The sequence below is a fragment of the Rhinolophus sinicus genome, chromosome 2, assembly GCF_057876585.1.
Source record: "Rhinolophus sinicus isolate RSI-liver-muscle chromosome 2, RSI-T2T, whole genome shotgun sequence".
In the NCBI taxonomy this organism is placed as follows: Eukaryota; Metazoa; Chordata; class Mammalia; order Chiroptera; family Rhinolophidae; genus Rhinolophus; species Rhinolophus sinicus.
The window spans coordinates 92,372,172-92,390,958 of NC_142502.1; the positions used below are offsets into that span (position 1 = coordinate 92,372,172).

Here is an 18,787-nt window from a genome sequence, read left to right on the forward strand (position 1 = left end):
ATCACAATGTTAAAAGTATTTCTTACTGAATAGTCTTTCCCTTTTTCTTGCTTTCCCTCTCTTTCCACTTTCTCTTTTCTCAGTCTTTCTCTCTTGTTCTCCATGTATATATACCCAACTGTCTGCCACCTTAGTCTTATTTACAGGCACTAACCCCCATCTTCCCCAACCCTCATCCTTGCTGACATTTCCACACCCAAGGGTCTGGAGCACAGACTGTTCTGAAGAGTCGATACCTTTATGCTCCTTCCTTCCTTTCTCCCCTCTATTGAAAAGGTCCTTTTATAGTGTGACTTTCAAGACAGGGTTTGCAAATTCTTTCCATGTTTCATAAATAAATTGTTCTATCTCTAAACCATCACATTTCCATTTTAGGCAAAGCAACGCAAACTTGAAGAAATGAAATCTCCTGGGAGAACCACCTTGTGCTTTGTGGTCGTTGTGATTTATTCTTCCCAAGTTACACTGAACTTGAATTTAGAGTCTATTGTTCATCCTTGGGTGAGTAAATCCACATCTGCCATATTTTCCCTTGTCACATTTTTCTGATTTCCTGGGAACGTCACAAACGGAAATTGCTTTAAAAAAATGTTTTTTAGAGCCTTTGAGACAATGTTGCAAATAGGGGTAGAGAGCGGTGAACATAAAAGGATATTAGTGTGTCTACGGGGCCACAACTCTGAAATCAGTGGTAGTATCAAGGGGACATCCCTCAGGCTTAATTAATTAAACTGCAACCTCTAGGCCTGAAGTTCCACTCTGTGAAACTGACAGCAATGACTATAAAGCAGATTTTTTGGACTGAGAAGGACACATGTTCTCAAAGGATTCGTTTTAATTTGAGCATCACACTAGAACACATTTCAAAAGGTGTTAATCTGTGTGTGTATATGTGTCGCGTCAAGTGCAACACAGGCAGTAAGAGAACGAGAAGGGGCAGCGAAGGGTTAATAAAGAAGCGGAAATCAAGAAAGTTATGAAACAGGGGCCAAGAGTCTCCCGGCCTCAAAGGACTGAGAGCCCCGAATCGGGCCGCTTTCTGGCTTTTATTGATGAACACACAAGGAAGTAGCATTGTTTTCTCCACGGTCTGTGAGTCTCATACATCATACCAGAAAACTGATTCAAATCAATCACCCTTGCCTGTAAACAGCTGGAATAGAAAGTCCCATGATGTCTTAACAATGATGATATGTGCCTCCCAGGGACAAATCCTTTATGCTAAAACTTATTGTTAAGAATGGAAGGAGAACTGATGTTATTACATCATTGGCTCACTTCCCAAGCAGGTTGTGGGAAGGAATATAGCCACACAGGCAGAAGCTCTCCTCAGCCGGGGGAAGGTGCGGGCTGTGCCCACCTTTGTTGACCCCGTGAGTTCTCCTGGTGGTCCCCATGTGGCTGCTCCTGGCTTGGGTTCTTCCTCCCGTGAGGAATCTTACCCATCGTTGGCTGACCAACCATCTTTTGGGGCCAAACAGAGAGACGTGAAGTGTAAGCACAAAGGTGAAGCAAAGTCCCTGAAAGGAACAGTCTCACAGACTCTTCTTTCTTTAGGGAAAGGCACGAGGGGACAGACGGTTAGGCTGCTGCGTGACAACATGTATGACAATCTCAGATTAATATAATTGATGGGGCCATAGATATCATCTAAGCTTTTTGCTGACAAAATTATCCAGTTCGTTTTGTCTTTCCGGAGTTAATGGGAGTTTAGCTTAACTAAAGGGTTGATAAGTACGCTCTTATTTTTCGTGTGGGAATTGTTCAGTTAATCTTTCCTTAGCTTACTCCTTACAGAGAGAGAGTGTGTTAGAGGTTCTGAATTCTTGGGAGACTGATGTAATTCTCTCTGTGTCTCAGTTTCTTCCTCTGTAAAACAATGATAGTAATAGTGCTGATTTCCTATGATTGCAATGAGAATTAAATTAGTCAATATTTATAAGATGCCTTAGAACAGTGCATGGCACAAATTGAGTGCTGTATCACTCTTTGCTATTATTAGTTTTCATACTGTATTGGGGTTTTTTTTCTACTGGTTTTTTAAAAAGACAGTTTAGTGTTACTTTATTTAATCTGTCGCTATTGTTACAGCTTCATTGGTAGATTTCAGCATTGTAAAAATGTCTCTTTTTTCTCTGCTTGGTACTTTTAAAATTTAATTATTCGCCTTCCATTCCAGCTGTCAATCCTGTTTTTGTATTTGCGTGGGCCTGATCTTTGCCCTTTATTTTTTGTTTAGCCTTTAATATATCACTTTGCTTTAAGGGTTCTTGTATAAACCACATGCATTTGAGGCTTTTTTTCTTTTAAATCACATCTGAGGAAATCAGACTTTGATTGTGGAGTATAATTTATTTGCATTTAATGTCATATCTGAAATGCTTGATCTTACTTTCAGGATTTTGTTTTAAGACTTGATACACTTTCCATTTTCTGTTTTTGTGTCTTTTATCATTTAACCTGTTTTTTGGTTCGTTTGTTTGTTTGTCTTTGTTTATATCTCTCATGACCTGGGAGGCATACTTTGTATGTCACTTCTTCCAAACTCCAGTGTGCAGAATATACCCCGTGCAGTCCTGTGCGGCAGCTTGCTCACAGAGAGGAGAGCAATGTTGACATTTCCTGTGGATTCACATGGTCAATGCAGAGCTCTATTTACTCCAGGAATGTGGGGAGAAAGCCAGAGCATGAGGTGATCTCAGCCATGGGGTTAGCCTTGCCTCGGTTCCAGAGTTTCCTAGTGTTTGTGGCCACAGCAGTGCCATCCCACTGTGCCAGGCTGGCGCTCATCACAGTGGCCCTAAGAAGGCCTCTCCATCTGCCCGGTGGTGCAGGCGGGGCAGGGGATACGCCACTGACTTCCCAGGACTGCTAGTAAAATTTGAACTTCACCTTCCTAGGTCCTACCATCACCCCAAAGGGCCCCATTTTTCCTCCCTAGATCTGCCTTCAAGATATACCTAGTATCTTCATACAGCCAAAAGGCCAAAGACCCCCACTGGAGGGGTGCAGCTGGGCCTGCCTTATCAGCTTATACTGCCCTAAGTTTCCTCTCAGCTCCCACACTGACCTCCCACCATTTTAAATGCAACATGTGGTGACCTTAAAAAGAACAACAACAACCAAAACTGTAGCTTTTTAAAAATAAAATTCACCACGTTGACCATTTTTAAGTGTATATAGTTCAGTCGTGTTAAATATATTCACGTAGTCATGTAACCAATCTGCACAGCTTTTTCATCTGAAAATATATCCCTATTTAAAAAAACAACTTCCCACTCCCCCTTCCCCCCAGCACCTGACAACCACCCTTCTACTTTCTGTCTCTATGATTTTGACCACTTCGAAGTACCTCGTGTAAGTGGAATCACACAGTATTTGTCTTTTTGTGACCGGTTCATTTTCCTCATCATAATGTCCTAACAATGTATCTATGTGGTAGCATGCGTCCAAATTTCCTTCCTTTCTTAAGATTGAATAATGATCCATTGTATGTATAGCCCCCGTTTTCTTTATCCACTTATCCATCAATGGATCCTTGGGTTGCTTTCAACTCTTGGTTGTTGTGACTAGTGCTGCTAAGAACGTGGGTGGGGAAATATGGCGTGATGGGCTTTCCACGTGTGACGGATGTAGCGTCTCAGACTTCAATGTGGGTATGAATCCACCTGTGGACCTTCTTAAAATGCATATTTCAATCCAGGAAGTCTGGGGTGGGGCCTTGGCTGTTGCTCTTGTCCCAGCTGCAATGGCCACACTTTGAGAAGCCAGGCTGTCGACTCTCAACTTCGCCTCAGCCCTGAGTCTGAAGCCTGGCTCTGACCCTCACTAGCTTTGCAAACTTAGTCACTTTTCTTCATCTCCCTTAACCGGTGTCCCCTACATCATAGGAGCGTGAATAGGAGCTCCTTCATCAGTTTGCTGTGAGGATTAAACGTTCTCGTACATGTATGTCTTAGCACAGTGACTAGCGCAGAGCAAGTGCTTAAGGTTTGGTAGTTAATCTTACTATTCTAGTACAAATACACCTGTGTTAATGTACCTATGCGAAGAGACATTCCAACAGGATCCTTGCTGAAACAATTGTTTAACGTGGAGGCAAAGACGTTAAATCTGGGATTCCAGGTCAAGACAAAAAGAAATGAGTTACAGGGCCTTGCCATGGAGGGGTGAGATCTGGTGACAGCCGGCGACTTTGGGGACCACCTTGTTTGTCATCAGGTTCCCTGGAAATTTTCTTTTCTACCCGTAAAATGCTACGTCTCATTATGGACTGATTGCCCACTCCGAATTCAGGCTGCCACCGCCACCTCCGTAGTTATTTGTAAAGTCATCATGTCCAACAGGTGGAGCATTTCCTGGAGTCAGTGACCTTGTGTCTTCCGGCTGCAGCTTGGCCATCAGGAAATCCCCTCTGCACAGAGCTGGCCATTGTCGCTCAGACATTCCTCTGGGTACTGCTACACGGACAAGCAGACGGAGTTCCAGCTGGAGGCTGTGTTGTCTTGGCTAAAGAAAATATTTAGCTGAGCTCTGGGAGCCCCTGGCAGGGTCTTTGTTTTCTCATGGGATATCAGCACCCAAAGTTTAAGAGAAAAGACAAGTTCTGGAATCTCACAGTTCCCAGAACTTGGGTGACAGGAAGATTCAAGAGGGAAAGGCTAGCCCCCTGTGGGCCCCAGGCCAGCTGGACACACGGGTACACTCCACTGCCAGAGACGATACAAATGTTTGTTGTGCCTGGTACATTATTTTTCACAATGTCAAGAAACTGAGGCTTAGAATGAGTGTGTGACATTTCCAACCAGGAAGAGCGGAGGTGCTGGGATTCAGTTCTTGGTGTGACTCCAGCATTTGCCTTATTAAAAGCCAGGCCCCATGACTTGGCAGCCAGCCCTTCGTCCCTTCTCAAATCTGGGAAGGCCAAGGGTAGTCACCACCGCCACGGGGGACCTCGTCAGAGGTTTTATTGCTTTCAGTATGGTTTTTCCCATATGATTGTGCGGCTCAAAATAGAATGTAGGTTATTCTCACAAAAAGTTGTGAATCCTTACTGAACACATAGAGGCAGTAGGTGACAGAGCTGTGGAAGCTGCACTTTGCAAACATGTGCCCTGAAAATTCGAGATAGTCATTCTAAAGATTCAGGAAATAGTTAAAATGCAGTGTTTCTCGAAAGGCAGCCTCACGTCCAGGGATGAGCTGATGAATCAGGCAGTTTTCTTCACTCCACCCCAGACCTACTAAGTCAGATTCGGGGGAGTGGAGGCAAGTGGTCCTGAGGCTCACAAAGATTGGAAATACTCTGCACGAGAGAGCTGACATGTGTCTTGATTTTAGCATGCAACTACCAGCCACAAGTCCTCAATTCTTTATTCCCACTGGAAAATGGAGAAAATGAAATCTCGACCTGGAAGAGCTGGCCAAAGGTGACCTCCAGTGGTCATCTTCTCCTGGGCTGAGGCGCCCACCTGCAGCCCATGAAGAGTAGACAGAGAAAGCTTGCCAGTGGCTCCCCCCTCCCCTCCCCCAGGCTTAGAGAGGATGGAGGCAGGGATACAAGGAAAGGACCTTCCCCTCCTCCTGGGCACAGAACCAAAGCAGGCTCCAGGGGAAGGTGGGCAGGAACCAGCCCTGTGCATTTGCTTCTTCCGCTCCTTCTGGGTTCCTGCCCGTTTCAGCACAGCTAAAATGACCTCACTGCAAATGCAGCAGCAACTGGGCTTTTAAATTTCCAATCGTTCTCCATCATGCCTCTACTCATTTCTTCAAGAATATTTATGTACTATCAGGTACACAGTTTCTCCCCAATTCCTAAGGATGTTAATACTATTCATTGAAAAGAAAGAGGGGCTAGAAGGAGGCAATAGAGAAATAAAAACTGCTAGGTAAAGGGAGACGGGGTCCTGAGACAAACCCACATTTTCCTGGGATATCTCCTGATAAGATGATGCAATGCCTGTGTGGACAGGGCAGACTTTGGAGCCAGGCTAGCTGGGTTCAAATCCTGGCTCTGCCATTTAAAGGCTGTGTGACCTTTGCCAAGTTAGTTGACCTCTCTGTGCCTGTGTTTCTGATCAATGAGTTGTGGATAATAACAGTGTTTGTATTTTAGGCTGTCGTGAGAACTAAATACATTAGCACACATCAAGTACTCAACAGTGCCTGACACGGGGTGTTGAGTACATCTTAGGAATTATTATTTTTGTTATTACTGTGATGTGAGATAACTAGAAAATAATGGTAGACGCCACAGATGGCAGAAGAAGCTCAGCCATGGGTGGGGTTTGTAGGTGTGTGGAGTTCATGGTAAAGTACAAAACTCTGTGGGCAGGGGTTCTCTGGGGAGACTTCATAGAGGTGAGGCTCTTCTATTGAGTCTCGAAGGGAGTTCAGATAGGGAAGCACATCATAGGAAAACCCACTTGGAGACAGGGATGAGCTAGGAGACATGTGTCAGGGCAAGGTGACCAGCTGTGGAACTGGCAATGTCAATAAATGTCAGTTCTTAAACAAAGGACCCACATGACGATAGGAGATGAGCTTTATAGAGATAAAGCAAGAGGTGGTGTGCAGACAGAGGGATCCATGTAAATGGTGCCCCTAGAACCGCGTGAAGCCCTGTCCTCGAATAGTATTTATGGTGTCACCAAAACTAGGCTCAGTGTTTTATACTTATTCATCCTTTGATCTTCACAACAACCTAATGAAGGAAGCTATTTTTATCCATATATTATAAGTGAGTACTGAGGCACAGACAGGTTAAGTAACTTGTGCAAGGTCACACAGCCATTTTATGGCAGAGCTCAGAATTGAATTCAATGTCTGCAGAGTGTTTATTCTTAACTATTGTATGTACTATTGTATGTATGATATAACCAACAATTATTAGGAGCTTACTATGTGCCACATTGCAGTTTGCTTAATTCTTATAACAATTCTATGAGGTCGGTACCAACACTATTCCATTTTACAGAAAAGAAAACTCAGAGGGGATAAATATATCCCTCAAAGTCACATAGCTAGTATGTGGCACAGCCTTGCACCCAGGCAGTCTGACTCCAGAGCTGACTTTTGTGGCTCCTGCCACAGAAAGCAACAGTGGGATCCATCCGGGAGAAAAAAGACCGGGGAATGAGAAAATAATTTCTAAGCATGGAAAATCTAAAATGGCCCTCATGTTGCAGAAATATTGGGGTGGGGACAGGCTGAGTGCCAAGAAGAGGTCGTGAGACTTGTCAAAAATGTCATTGGAATGACTCAGGGTTCAAATTTTAGGCAGAGAGAGCACAAGTTGAGAACACCATTATTTATATTTCTTGACAAGACGCAAACTGCCGGAACTCCAAGAACCTCAGATATGGTGATTTCTTCCAATCCTGGATCTAGAGTCTGGTCTATCAAAAGTGATATTCCCAGGTCACGGCACATAGGCGACTCCTTTCCATCTTCCCGACTGTCGAGTTGCTGATTGCCTGACATCTACGAGGCACAAGGTGCTAACACAGAACCTGCAACGCTAAACTGAGCGCTAACATTTTGGGGCATGTGAGCAGAAAGCTGTAGCGAAAAGGCATCTCTAACACTAACTGATACTTTTCTAAAATGTTCTTTCAGATTCTCCATGAACATGAACTAGCGGGGGAAGAGCCACTAAGGCAAAAACGAGCAGGTATGTAAACTCTTTGCTTGGCAATCACTTCTAGTAAATCCGATCAGATGACATTTGCTGCAACTTTTCAAAACACTGCGATCCACATAATTCAATCTCCAAGCACATCCGGTTTCAATTTCTAGAAGTAACTAAAAAGGAACTGCATTCTCTACTCTATCAAATGGCGTGAAACCATCTTAGCAACACATCCCAATTCCCCTTGCCTCTCCCATCACTGCTCCTTATGTCCTGGTTATTTGCCTGTGCCTTTCTCCTCAGTTGCCCTCCACCACCACCAAAACGCCTGCTTCTCTACAGCAGCCTTTCCTTTGGCCTTTTTTTTTTTTTTTAACTCCTTCTGTTTTCACTCATCATTTTATTTTGTAGAGCACCTTAACCACTAGACCCAAGCCCTTTACCTCTGTCTGTCTCCCACTCTAATTTTCCCATTGAATTCCAAAAAATGGTCTGGAAAACATAGGTTCCACCCTTTGAAGAGCTGAGGGCAGCTGAGAGCTGTGAACACTCACTCTTGCAAAGCTGCTCCGTGTCCTTCCTATGTGCAGGCCTCTGGGCAGGTGTCAGGGTCTGTCTGTAAGCTGGCTTGTTCCCAGGACCAGATCCTCCTAATTCCCTCATAGTAACCTTTCGGAAACATCAATCTGATTCTGTTATTTCCCTGCATTAAGTTCTTCATGGGCTCCCAATTGCCTTGGAGATCAAATCTAATCACCTGCTCGAGTCGTACCGGACCCTGCCTGCTTTTCCCACATGTTCTCCTATTCCATTCACACAGTCAATACCACCATCCCTCTTTGTCTGGGGGACTCCAACTCAAATCTCAGTTCACATGGGCTCCTGGCATGTACGGCCTTCCATCAAATCCCCTGACAGGGAGGGGCTGCTTTTCTAATTTCCCTTTGCCCTTGATACATTCCCATAGCACAACATTTGTCCCAATGCATTGTAATTATTTTGCTTCCTGTTTGTCATACCTTGTAGACAAGAGCTCCCTTGAACTCTCTTCCTCTTTCTAGCCTGGCTTCTAGCCCAGTTTCTGAATAAATGAGTGAACAAATGAAAAGTGCATGTCTCTGTCATAGCTGCCCCTTTGTGAGTTCAGAGGATCCGTTCTCATTGTTAAGAGTCTGCTGGCCAAGTGGCTGTATCAGCTGTGTAGCAAGTAAAACTTCTTAACTACAGCACTGTGATGGAATCATTTTCCAGGCATGCTGTGACTTGGTCTGTTCAGTCCTGTGGTCTAAAGGAGATGCTGGGCCAAAGACAGCAGGCTCGCCCTGAGGTCAGGGTCGAGGTATCTGTGAGAGCCCCTCCCAGCATGGCAACTGGACCCAATGGCTGGGAAATGAGATTCTGACCCCATTTCATTAAGCTCCCAAAACGCTCATTGGAAGGTCATGTCGCTGATAATTTTCTCTTTCCTTCTTTCTTTTCCTTTCTCTTCCTTTCTCTTCTCTTTCTGCTTCTACGTTAGCCTGTTTTATACCCCTATGGGAGCTTCACTCCCTTTTTCTTTCTTCCTTCCTTCAATGGTCTGCAGTACAGACTAAACTGCCTGGGTTTTAACACAAGCATCATTACATCTACCTCATTCTTTGAGCCCTCCTGCACTCCCTGACAGGAACAGGGCCAAAGGTATCCGCATTCAGTATTTTGAAAGACTTTTCTTTTTAAAGTCAAACACTTTGCTGGTAAATTCTAGCTCCAGGTTTCTGTCAGCTTCTTTTGGGGCCCAGGCTGTCAGCTTCCTCAGGGGCAGTTGGTGACGGTACAGCGATAAAAGTAACGTCTTCCTGCACTTCTGAGCCAGGCCCTTTATGACCCACGGCAACAGCGTGAGAGGAAACCACTTCTACATCTAAGGATTGGACATTCCAAAAATTTTCCAGACGTGCTTTCATTAAAAACAATCAAGACAATGATAAATCACCATGAAAACATGTTTTCCATTTATGACATGTGGTCCTCTGGCCTCTTGGGCCTCAACTCACCATCTGCAGAAGATGGATTGGCCTGGGTACTTTTACAAAATCACTGAAGTGAGACATGGCCGTGGAAAGGCCTGGGCGCTAGACAGCAGACACCCAAAATGTACGGTGTAATGAAGAGTCACTTTCCAGGAAAACTAGGAAAGAAAGCAGTAGGAGGGTTACATTCAGCAGAGACCGCACAGAGGTGTCTGTGTTCTGCTTGGTGTGTTAAGTAACTGAGGTGACAGGATTGGGCTCCAATTGTCAGAGTTGCATTCCCTTTTCTGTATACATACCTCTCTCATTCTGGAGCCTTAGTTCCAGAAAGGGACAAATAATGGTTCCAAGAGAAAGAGAACTCTCAAAAAAGAATTTCCTGTTGAGGCACTGGACCAAGTCTTTAGGATTTGAGATAGAACTGTCTTTAAAGGTAGGATCAATATTCACATTTATTCTCAGGACACTGTGGACTCCTTCTGAATCACTGTGGTCAATTATGTAGCTTCATTGAGCCTTTGAGATATATATAGTATATGTATATGCATATCTCTCTCTATATATATCATATATATATATATATATATATATATATCACATACATATCACACACACAAACACAAATATATATATATACATACAAATATACAAATATGTATCTATAGCATATATATTACATACACAGCACATACACAGGGTGCCAAAAAAATGTATACACATTTTAAGAAAGGAAAAAACTATTAAAATTGTACTACTCAATATATAAAAGATGAATACAGGTTACATTTGATGTCTGCAATTACATGAGATGCTCACAGTGGTTACCATCAGTTTAATTTTAATATAGTTTTTTCCTTTCTTAAAATGTGTATACATTTTTTGACACCCTTTCTATATGTATCACATATATCTCACACACACACACACACACACACATACACACACTCACACATGTCATTTCCTCAGTGTTATTGAAAGCATTAAATTCTATTGTGTACATATCCTTTGAAAAAAGTTAATGGCATTATCTATCTGAGAGGTTATTTTTTGTCTACTTTAAAGTTTTTTTTTATTATTAAAAACAAAGTCCATTGATTTATTTATAAAAATCATACTGTATGTGACAAAGCCTCAATATCCCTGGTACAGAGAAGTTCCCACATAACTACTGAAGGCAGGAAGATGGATGCCATTATATGACTTAGCATTTTAGGAAAACTATTTCAAAACTATGGGAAGTGAAGTTTGCACAAAAACCCCAGAGGCCAGAGACAAGAATAAATGTGTTAGAGCTGAGTGAGTTTTGGGGAGCAGAGAGAAATAAGCATGGATCGAAGCATCCAGAATTGTGTCCTGGTTACACCAGAAAGTGGATTCTAGCCCAGCTGAGAGGCTGGCACAGAGAAGAGACGGATGGAAACCGTCTGAAGTGAAAGTTAGCCGGATGGTTATGGCTGAGTGAACTGGACGAGGACGTCAGTGCCTGGGAGACTCGCGAGGAAGCTCAGGTGTGTGGACCACCATTGGCATGAGTCCCTGGAGTGATATAGAAGAGGAGCAAAGGGAATGCTTGTGGACGGCGTTTGGAGAAGTGGATCAAAAGGACCTGGAGACAAATCTGATGTGGGGGTGAAGGGGTGCGATGACCACGTGACACTCCACGAGTGCACAACCCTGGGTGACTGGGGGATGTGGAGGCCAGAGGTGGAAACTGGAGTTGGAATGAAAATCCTATTTTGGAGGTTTGCCACTACACTTAAAGTTTCATCTTAAGGGTATTATCCTTCACAGGGGACTGAAAGTCAAAGTTATTGGTTAGAGTCACACAAATGTGACCTCTATGTCACTTTGTAAAATTCTCTATGCCAGGTTTCTAATGAGTCTTCCACGCTGGCTGAAGAGTCCCCAGGGGTTTTTCTTTGGCTTCCAAAGTAATGGTTAGTAGGAGACAAAATGCCAAGAAAAGGGGATCGAGGACATCCTAACCCTGCACGCTTACCTTTTTCACATCGGGTTAGTGAAAACAAGGATTCTACTAGGTCGGGTTGCTGGCTGCCAGTGCAGAAATCCCGAATGTATTTGCAGACCTGGTAGCCCAGGTGGGCTGGTGCTTTGCGATCCGGGTCCAGGAAATGCTGTGCATTTTCCAGGTTGAGGAACAGATTTGGGGGTGTTCATGGCTTTCATCTTTCTTGTGACAATGTGTGGCCTTTAGTGGTCTGAGGAGGCAGTTAGTGGTGGCAGAGAAAGATGAGAAGGCTGGGCGCTCTTGGCCTGCTGTTTGGTTTTAGGGTTGACCTTGAATGCTGAGAGTGACTTAATTTTCTGATTAGTGTTGTTTGTTTGTTAACTATCTCAAAGGTGAGAGCTGACTGGAAGAGCATTAGTTTTTCTTGACCTACCAGCAGACATCTGCCTAGGATATAATCATTCCATTTTTTTTTATCATCAGGATTATTATTTCTACCTGCTGTTTCAGAATGGCTATTATATGCCAGACAATTTGCTAGGGGTCTTCATGTAGTATCCCAACCCCTTCACAACAATTCTGCAAAGAAAATATTACCCTAATTTAAAGATGAGTGAAGTGTGGCTCACAAAGGTGAATGGCCTGCTCGGGTAAGAAGGCATTCCACCCCACTCTCTCTGGCTCAAAGGCCATAGTTTTCAATATCTGCTTCTAGCCTGTGAGGTTCCACATGGTTCTTGGAGCAGCTTGGTAGAGCGAGGGGCAGTGGCACCACTACCTTCATCTTACTGGGAAAGAACTTATGTGGGGCTGGCTTTGATGATTTGGGTATATGATGAGCTTATAGAATTGATTCTTTCCCCTAGACTTCACATCCCAGTGTTTTATGACACAGGGCTGCCCCTTCTCCTCCATCCATACCCGCCAGGTAAGACACAGCTGGGGGTTCTGGTGGTTTACCCCTGTGCGAACAAGCCTTGCTAAAACCTAAACAGAGAACAGGATCCTGTGACGATCTGCTGCCCATTGCCTAATAGGATACAGATGATGCTGGCAAATTGCTACCTACTAGAACGTGTCAAGAAACAAGCGGAAAGAACAGGCATCTCTTGATACCTGCTACAGAACTAACGGGGGGAGAAACAAGAGAGCCAAATCCGGTGATAAAGAAGTATTGCCCCCTTTAGTCAAGAGGAAACTACACCCCACCTTGTTTCTCCTGGGTGAAGTCAGCAGGCTTCATTCTTTTGCAGGTGGGAGATCAATGTATGTTTCTTCCTAGGTTCCAACTTTTGAGAGTCCATAATTCTTATTAGAGTTGCCAGGCAACAATAGTGTTGTTTGCTTTAAGAGTTATGATTAAGGCAGAACTTCTTGTCGCAGTTTGTGGCCAACTTTCCAGACATGTCTCTTTAAGATAAGTGCTGTGTGGCTGGCAGTAATTGGTGGGAAAGAAGAGGGGAAATCCTGGCTGGTTGGTGTGTGCCTCCGGGCCTGGCCTGCAGATAGGCCTCCTTCTGTGACACTGATGACAGCTGGAATGTGCTACCTTTCACTAGGGGCATCGGTGAGTCAGAAAAATTCAAACAAACAACACCTGGGCAAAGGAGCCCAAGAAAAAGAAAACATATTAAACTGTCTGGACTCAGATTGTCCAAAGGCAACAGAGCATGGAAGAGGCTGTAAAAGGCACACTCGTAGAGAGGTGGGGGAACCATCCTCTGTTTCTCCTAGGTCCCTGGGAGCCTGGGGCAGGCAAGAAGCATCACTTTCCCGAGTTCTGAAGTCCTCAGGTTTGGAAGAGAGGAGGGGGACAGGCTTTGGCATTTCTATCCCAAACTGTAGGCCTGTCTAAGGGCTGTGAGCAGAATGTGCCCTGTGTCCCCAGCACCTGGCACAGTGCCTGGCCCGTAGGCACTCAATACACATTGTGAAGTCACTTATAAGTCAACAAATCAAGGAATAAACTTTGCAAGGTTCGTGCCAAAATCCAATGGGTCGCAATATGTTTTTCCTCACTGTAGATTGCTAAAGCATTTATTATGTTGAATCAAAGTGAACAAAGGTTTAGAGAATTCTTCCACGTGTTATGAATAGTTTTGTCTTTAAATTTGATTTTGTTTTAAAATTTACTTTGGGTATTGCACGCTGAGTTCTAAAAACCCATTTAATAATAACACCTCATAGTTTTATGATACTTTAGGGGTTTACAAAATGTTCACTTTTTAAAAAAATCTTCTTCCATTTGAGTTGTGGCAGGTTATGGTTAAAAGAAAATGGACTTTGGAGTTAGAAAAATGGGGTTTCAAATCCCAGCTCTAACATTTGCTATCCATGTGGCTTCAACTATTAGACCTCAGTTTTTTTACCTGCAAAATGGGGGTATGCACACTGTCCTCATGGCCCTGGAAATTACCAGGATAAATGGCAGCTGCTATGATTATTATTTTTATCATGATCACATTGGATCCATCTGGTATCACTGCAGAAAAAGGTGAGCAGTATCAGCTCCGTCAAAGCAAAAGAGGAAAAATAAGAGTAAGCAAATCCACTTGGAAACTGCCTGATTGTTTGCCCCCATGGAAGCACTAGCAGATGGTGTTTGAAAACGAAAAGCAAAGCTAAACCCAAGAATAAGGTTATGTGCTAATATTGGCTCCCCGAGATTACCTTCTCAGTTTCCTCATTTGGATTAGGACATTAATTCCCAAACCTGCTTGATCACTAGTAGCACCAGTGGCAATTGAAAAAAATACAGATTTCTGGGGATAACACATAAAGATCCTACTTTGGCTCATGTGGGTTGAAGCTCCAAAATATCCATGTATGTAGAATTCCTTACATGTATATAATCATCTGTCAAGGGTGGGCACCTTGGAATAGATGATTTCCAAGGGCAAAACTATAGCTTTCTGAGTTACTGTGGTATTTTTGAGCCTCTTTGCAAGAACTGACCATTTTCAAGGAGAAATTTCCCTGTCTATTAGAGGTTCCCTGTTTTATCATTCTCTAGGGAGATCTGATACTCAGACTGAGGGTGGTTCTGTAACTCTTAGAAGTTATTAAAGAACATAAAAAGTGGACAAGGGAAAGAGGCTGCTGCTTTATCTAAGAGTTGTGCAAATCCCATAGACAGGAACTCGCTCTAGTCACAGGAACTCTCCTCTTGTATTATAAACTTTTGGCTCAGCTCCTTGGAAGATCTCAGGGAAGAATGAACTGCCTTGGTTTTAGAGGGGAACGATGACATCAATGAATCACCATGTGCTTTTGACGCTCATGCTTGTCCTACAATTATGTGTGTCAAGAGCACTGCGAGGTGTGCTCAGCGATGGTTGATGGGCACGACCCTCAGGCAGGCACTGATGTTGTCCTAGGATCAGACTCTGCGATGCAACAATACGAATGATGCGGTGGGTGATATGGGACTGTTATTGACCTCACTCATCTCAAAAGCAGCTCCCGTCCAGGAAATCCTGTTTACATTCATAGGGGGAGTGGATACGGATGGACCACAGCAAAGAGGATCCTGGAGCTCGGAATCCTCCGGAGAATATAAACATTACTTTTCAGGAAAAGGACTGTGTTCTAAGACAGACCTTGTAAATACGCAGCCGCCCTCCTGGCAGATGTTCCCAGTGGGCAATAGTCTGTGTCCAGATTCCGGATCACACAAATTAAGATACGCAGTTCTTTGTGCAGGAAGCTTGTTTTCATCACAAAACCGTTTGAGAATCAGAAAACACCAAAACCAAAACAAAACAAACAACAGGAAATTTGAGGCAATGCCCTAATGTCGTGACAGACCGAGATTCCACATTGAGTTTTGAAAGTCACTTTGTTCTACAGTAAATGCATTTTTTATGAGGAGAAAATACACCTTCAGGTGCATTCCTAATTTTAAGAAAATATACACAGACTTTTTTAGTTAATTACATCAGGTTGAATGATGTTAAAATGAAATAATTCTCAACAAGCTTGATGAGTAAAACCAACCTCGTAAGACAAATACTATAGTTTGCAACTCTAAGTGAACAAACATTATAGCTTTCTACTATAAACATTTATCAATTGGAGTTTCCCATAGTAAACATTCTATTTTAGTGTTTCACATAATTAATCATTGTAACATTTAAGACAAATTTTGCAATATAATAGGAGACATTCTTTGCCCTTTTAGACAATATGAGACATAGAATTTTAATTTTATGGTAACGTACGCATCATCGATCCAGGTTTTACTTAAAATTGAAGGCAATAGTTTTGCAGGTATTCACTAATCTTTTCCTTATTTGACTGAAAAAATGAAATAGGCCACAATTAGCCTTCTCAATGCATCTATGTAAAAAATTTTCCTGTTCTTTGAAGGTTCTTTAGGGGCTTACCGAGTCCATGGCTTTGCTCCAATTATATGTCTCTGCCAAGAATAAGCCAATGATTCTGGCAGTGACAGAGAGGTGCATCTGTAACTCAGCTCAGAAAGTCATAGGCTTAACAAAACTTGGTTGGGCCCCCATTTATTATGTGGTGAGCTCCATGCCCCACGGAGTAAGAGAGGCTTTGAGAAGTGAAAGAAAAAGCCCCTGCCCTTGAGAAGTTTACAACTGGTGGACCAGACATGATGTAATCTAGGAAACTATGAAAGGACATTTGTATACATATGAAATATATGTATATGTACTTGTATATAGTCTGCCTTGCCTTCAGTGGGCATGTATTGGGGAGCAGATGCATCTAGAATGCCAGCCAGTCAACCAACCTGGAGTCAATTTGGGAAAGCTGTGAAGAACTGAAGATCTCTTTTATTTTACTTTCCAATTTACCAATTTCACTTTTGTTGAGCACCAATCATGTTCTGGACACCAGAGATACAGAAAAAGATCAAAGAGCCACACTGTGTGCATAGACTAAGAGCAAAGGGAATTTACTACCATGTTTCCCCGAAAATAAGACCTAACTAGACAATCAGCTCTAGTGCGTCTTTTGGAGCAAAAATTAATATAAGACCTGGTATTATATTATTATATTATATTATATTATATTATATTATATTATATTATATTATATTATATTATATTATATTATACTATACTATACTATACTATACTATACTATACTATATTATATTATATTATATTACATTATGTTATGATCCGGTCTTATATTATACTAAAATAAGACTGGGTCTTCTATTAATTTTTGCTCCAAAAGACTCATTAGAGCTGATTGTCTGGCCAGGTCTTATTTTCGGGGAAACACGGTAGTTGACTTTTCCCAGAAGTCTTCCAGTTATGCAAAGTTCAGCTCTCCAAATACGTGCATTGAATGGTGTCTGAAACATACTGATTCATCCTGGTGTGGCACTTATTGTCTAGACTATTGACATTGCCTTCCTGCTAGGTCTCTTTGCTTCCCTTCTTGCCTCTTATAGTCCGTTCTCCATGCGGCAGACCCTTGGATACCCAAGAGGGGGTGGTAATAGAGAGGAAGGACAAGTCCTAAGCTTAGCCTGTGAATCTCTCAAATGGCCAGAGACCACTGCTCTGAGACCAGACAGATCAGTTGCCTTCCTCCTTTAAATAGTAAAATTGTAGGGACGGAGAACCAGGAAGGGAGACTTGCGGTGACCAGTCAGCAAACGCTTCTTTTCCTCTAAAAAGGTTCATTAGAAATGCATAAAGGCTGATGTGTCCAGCATCCACATGTTCGTGGAGGCCCTTAAGTGTTAAAATGTTATCATGTTGTCTCTCCACCTCCCATGGTAAGTTCTCACAGCTCTTGTATGCTTTCATTTCAGTTGCCACGAGTGGTCCTGCAGCTAAAGAGTACACTGTTGATATTGAGATCAGTTTTGAAAACGCCTCCTTCCTGGAGCCTCTCAAAGCTTACTTGAACAGCCTCAGTTTTCCAATTCAAGGCAATGACACTGATCAAGCTACCAGCATTTTGAGTATAGGAGTGACAACAGGTGAGTAAAAGACCCATTGCTTTAGAATGGAGGATTGGGGCTATCAGGAGAAAGGCTGTCTGAGAGCCTTACAATGAAAGTATACTTACGTAGTGGGCAGGGGAAATGACCCAGCAGGCCTGATGTGGTTTTATGATTTCATAGCCTTCCTGATAAAATCTCTATTGGTAAATTGCAATCAGTTTCCTTATTTTAAATGGTGACCAAATGTTTACTTGGTGGTTTGTTTGTTGGTTGTCGTTAAGTGGTCTCAATAGATGGCCACGACAAACTACTGGGTCCTCTTGCCCTGGGCAATTAGTGGGCAGAGCAAGGACTGGTTCAGGATATTAATTAGTAGCAAGTTCCCTTCTTTTTGGCCCCATAAGTCAGGAAATAGGAATCAGAAATATGCCTGGATCAGAAGAAGGCATTAAGTAGAACCCCCCATACTATAGGATTGGACTTTCTGGTCACTGACTCCCTTTCTAGGTTGTGCTAGATCTCATATGTCTGAGGGGACCATCACCTGTATGCCACAGAAGTTGTGAGACGGGTTTACCCCTTGTCCTATAAAAGGTTACCGTTTTGTAAATTGCAAAGCACTAACAGATGTTGGGCTTCATTATTCTAAAATGGAAGCAAGAATATAATTTCTGTTTTTCAAAAGTCTTTTCAAATTCTTATATTTAAAATAGTCTATCACAATGTCAGTCCATGCATCTTAATTTTTAGTTCTTAACATATGCTGCTCGAACCTGAAAGCTGTCTTCAAAGCTCCTTTTGTATTCCATTGTCCAACACATTCTACATTGGCACTAATTGCCTTGAGTTAGTGGTTCTCTGATCGGATGCCAATGTGCAGTGTGACTCATCCAGCAGCTGAAAGCATATTCCATGCTCCTCAAATGTAGTTGCGCACAGCACTCTTCGGGAGAACATCTCACGAAACTAGTTACATTGAAGCAACAAAGGAAACTCCCTTCTCAGTTCCCACTCAGCACAGATCTCCTGCCTCTAAAATTACGTCCCCTACTTATGGGAAAAAAATAATAATTTGATAGATGTCTAGTCGATTTTGTTTTGCTTCCCCATTTTCTTAAAACCCTTGGTCTCTACTTGGGTACTAGAAAGCAAATCTACTAAAGAAAACAGACCAATTGGTATCAAAGACGTCATTCATTTTCATTAAACAGCTTGTGAGTATGAACATTTGAGCTTCAGTGGTG

General features: G+C 42.8%; 1 protein-coding gene across 5 annotated transcripts in view; it reads left to right on the forward strand.

Moving 5' to 3' along the window:
* ADGRF5 (adhesion G protein-coupled receptor F5) overlaps positions 1 to 18,787 on the forward strand; it is a 98,736-nt gene that overhangs the window by 44,176 nt on the left and 35,773 nt on the right. For all 5 annotated transcript variants that reach the window (XM_019734692.3, XM_019734690.3, XM_074333039.2 and 2 more), the window contains exons 2-4: positions 376 to 501; positions 7,618 to 7,672; positions 17,409 to 17,579. In XM_019734692.3, the coding sequence (XP_019590251.2) occupies positions 400 to 501; positions 7,618 to 7,672; positions 17,409 to 17,579 (328 nt within the window). In that variant the 5' untranslated portion in view covers positions 376 to 399. The remainder of the gene's footprint in view (positions 1 to 375; positions 502 to 7,617; positions 7,673 to 17,408; positions 17,580 to 18,787) is intronic.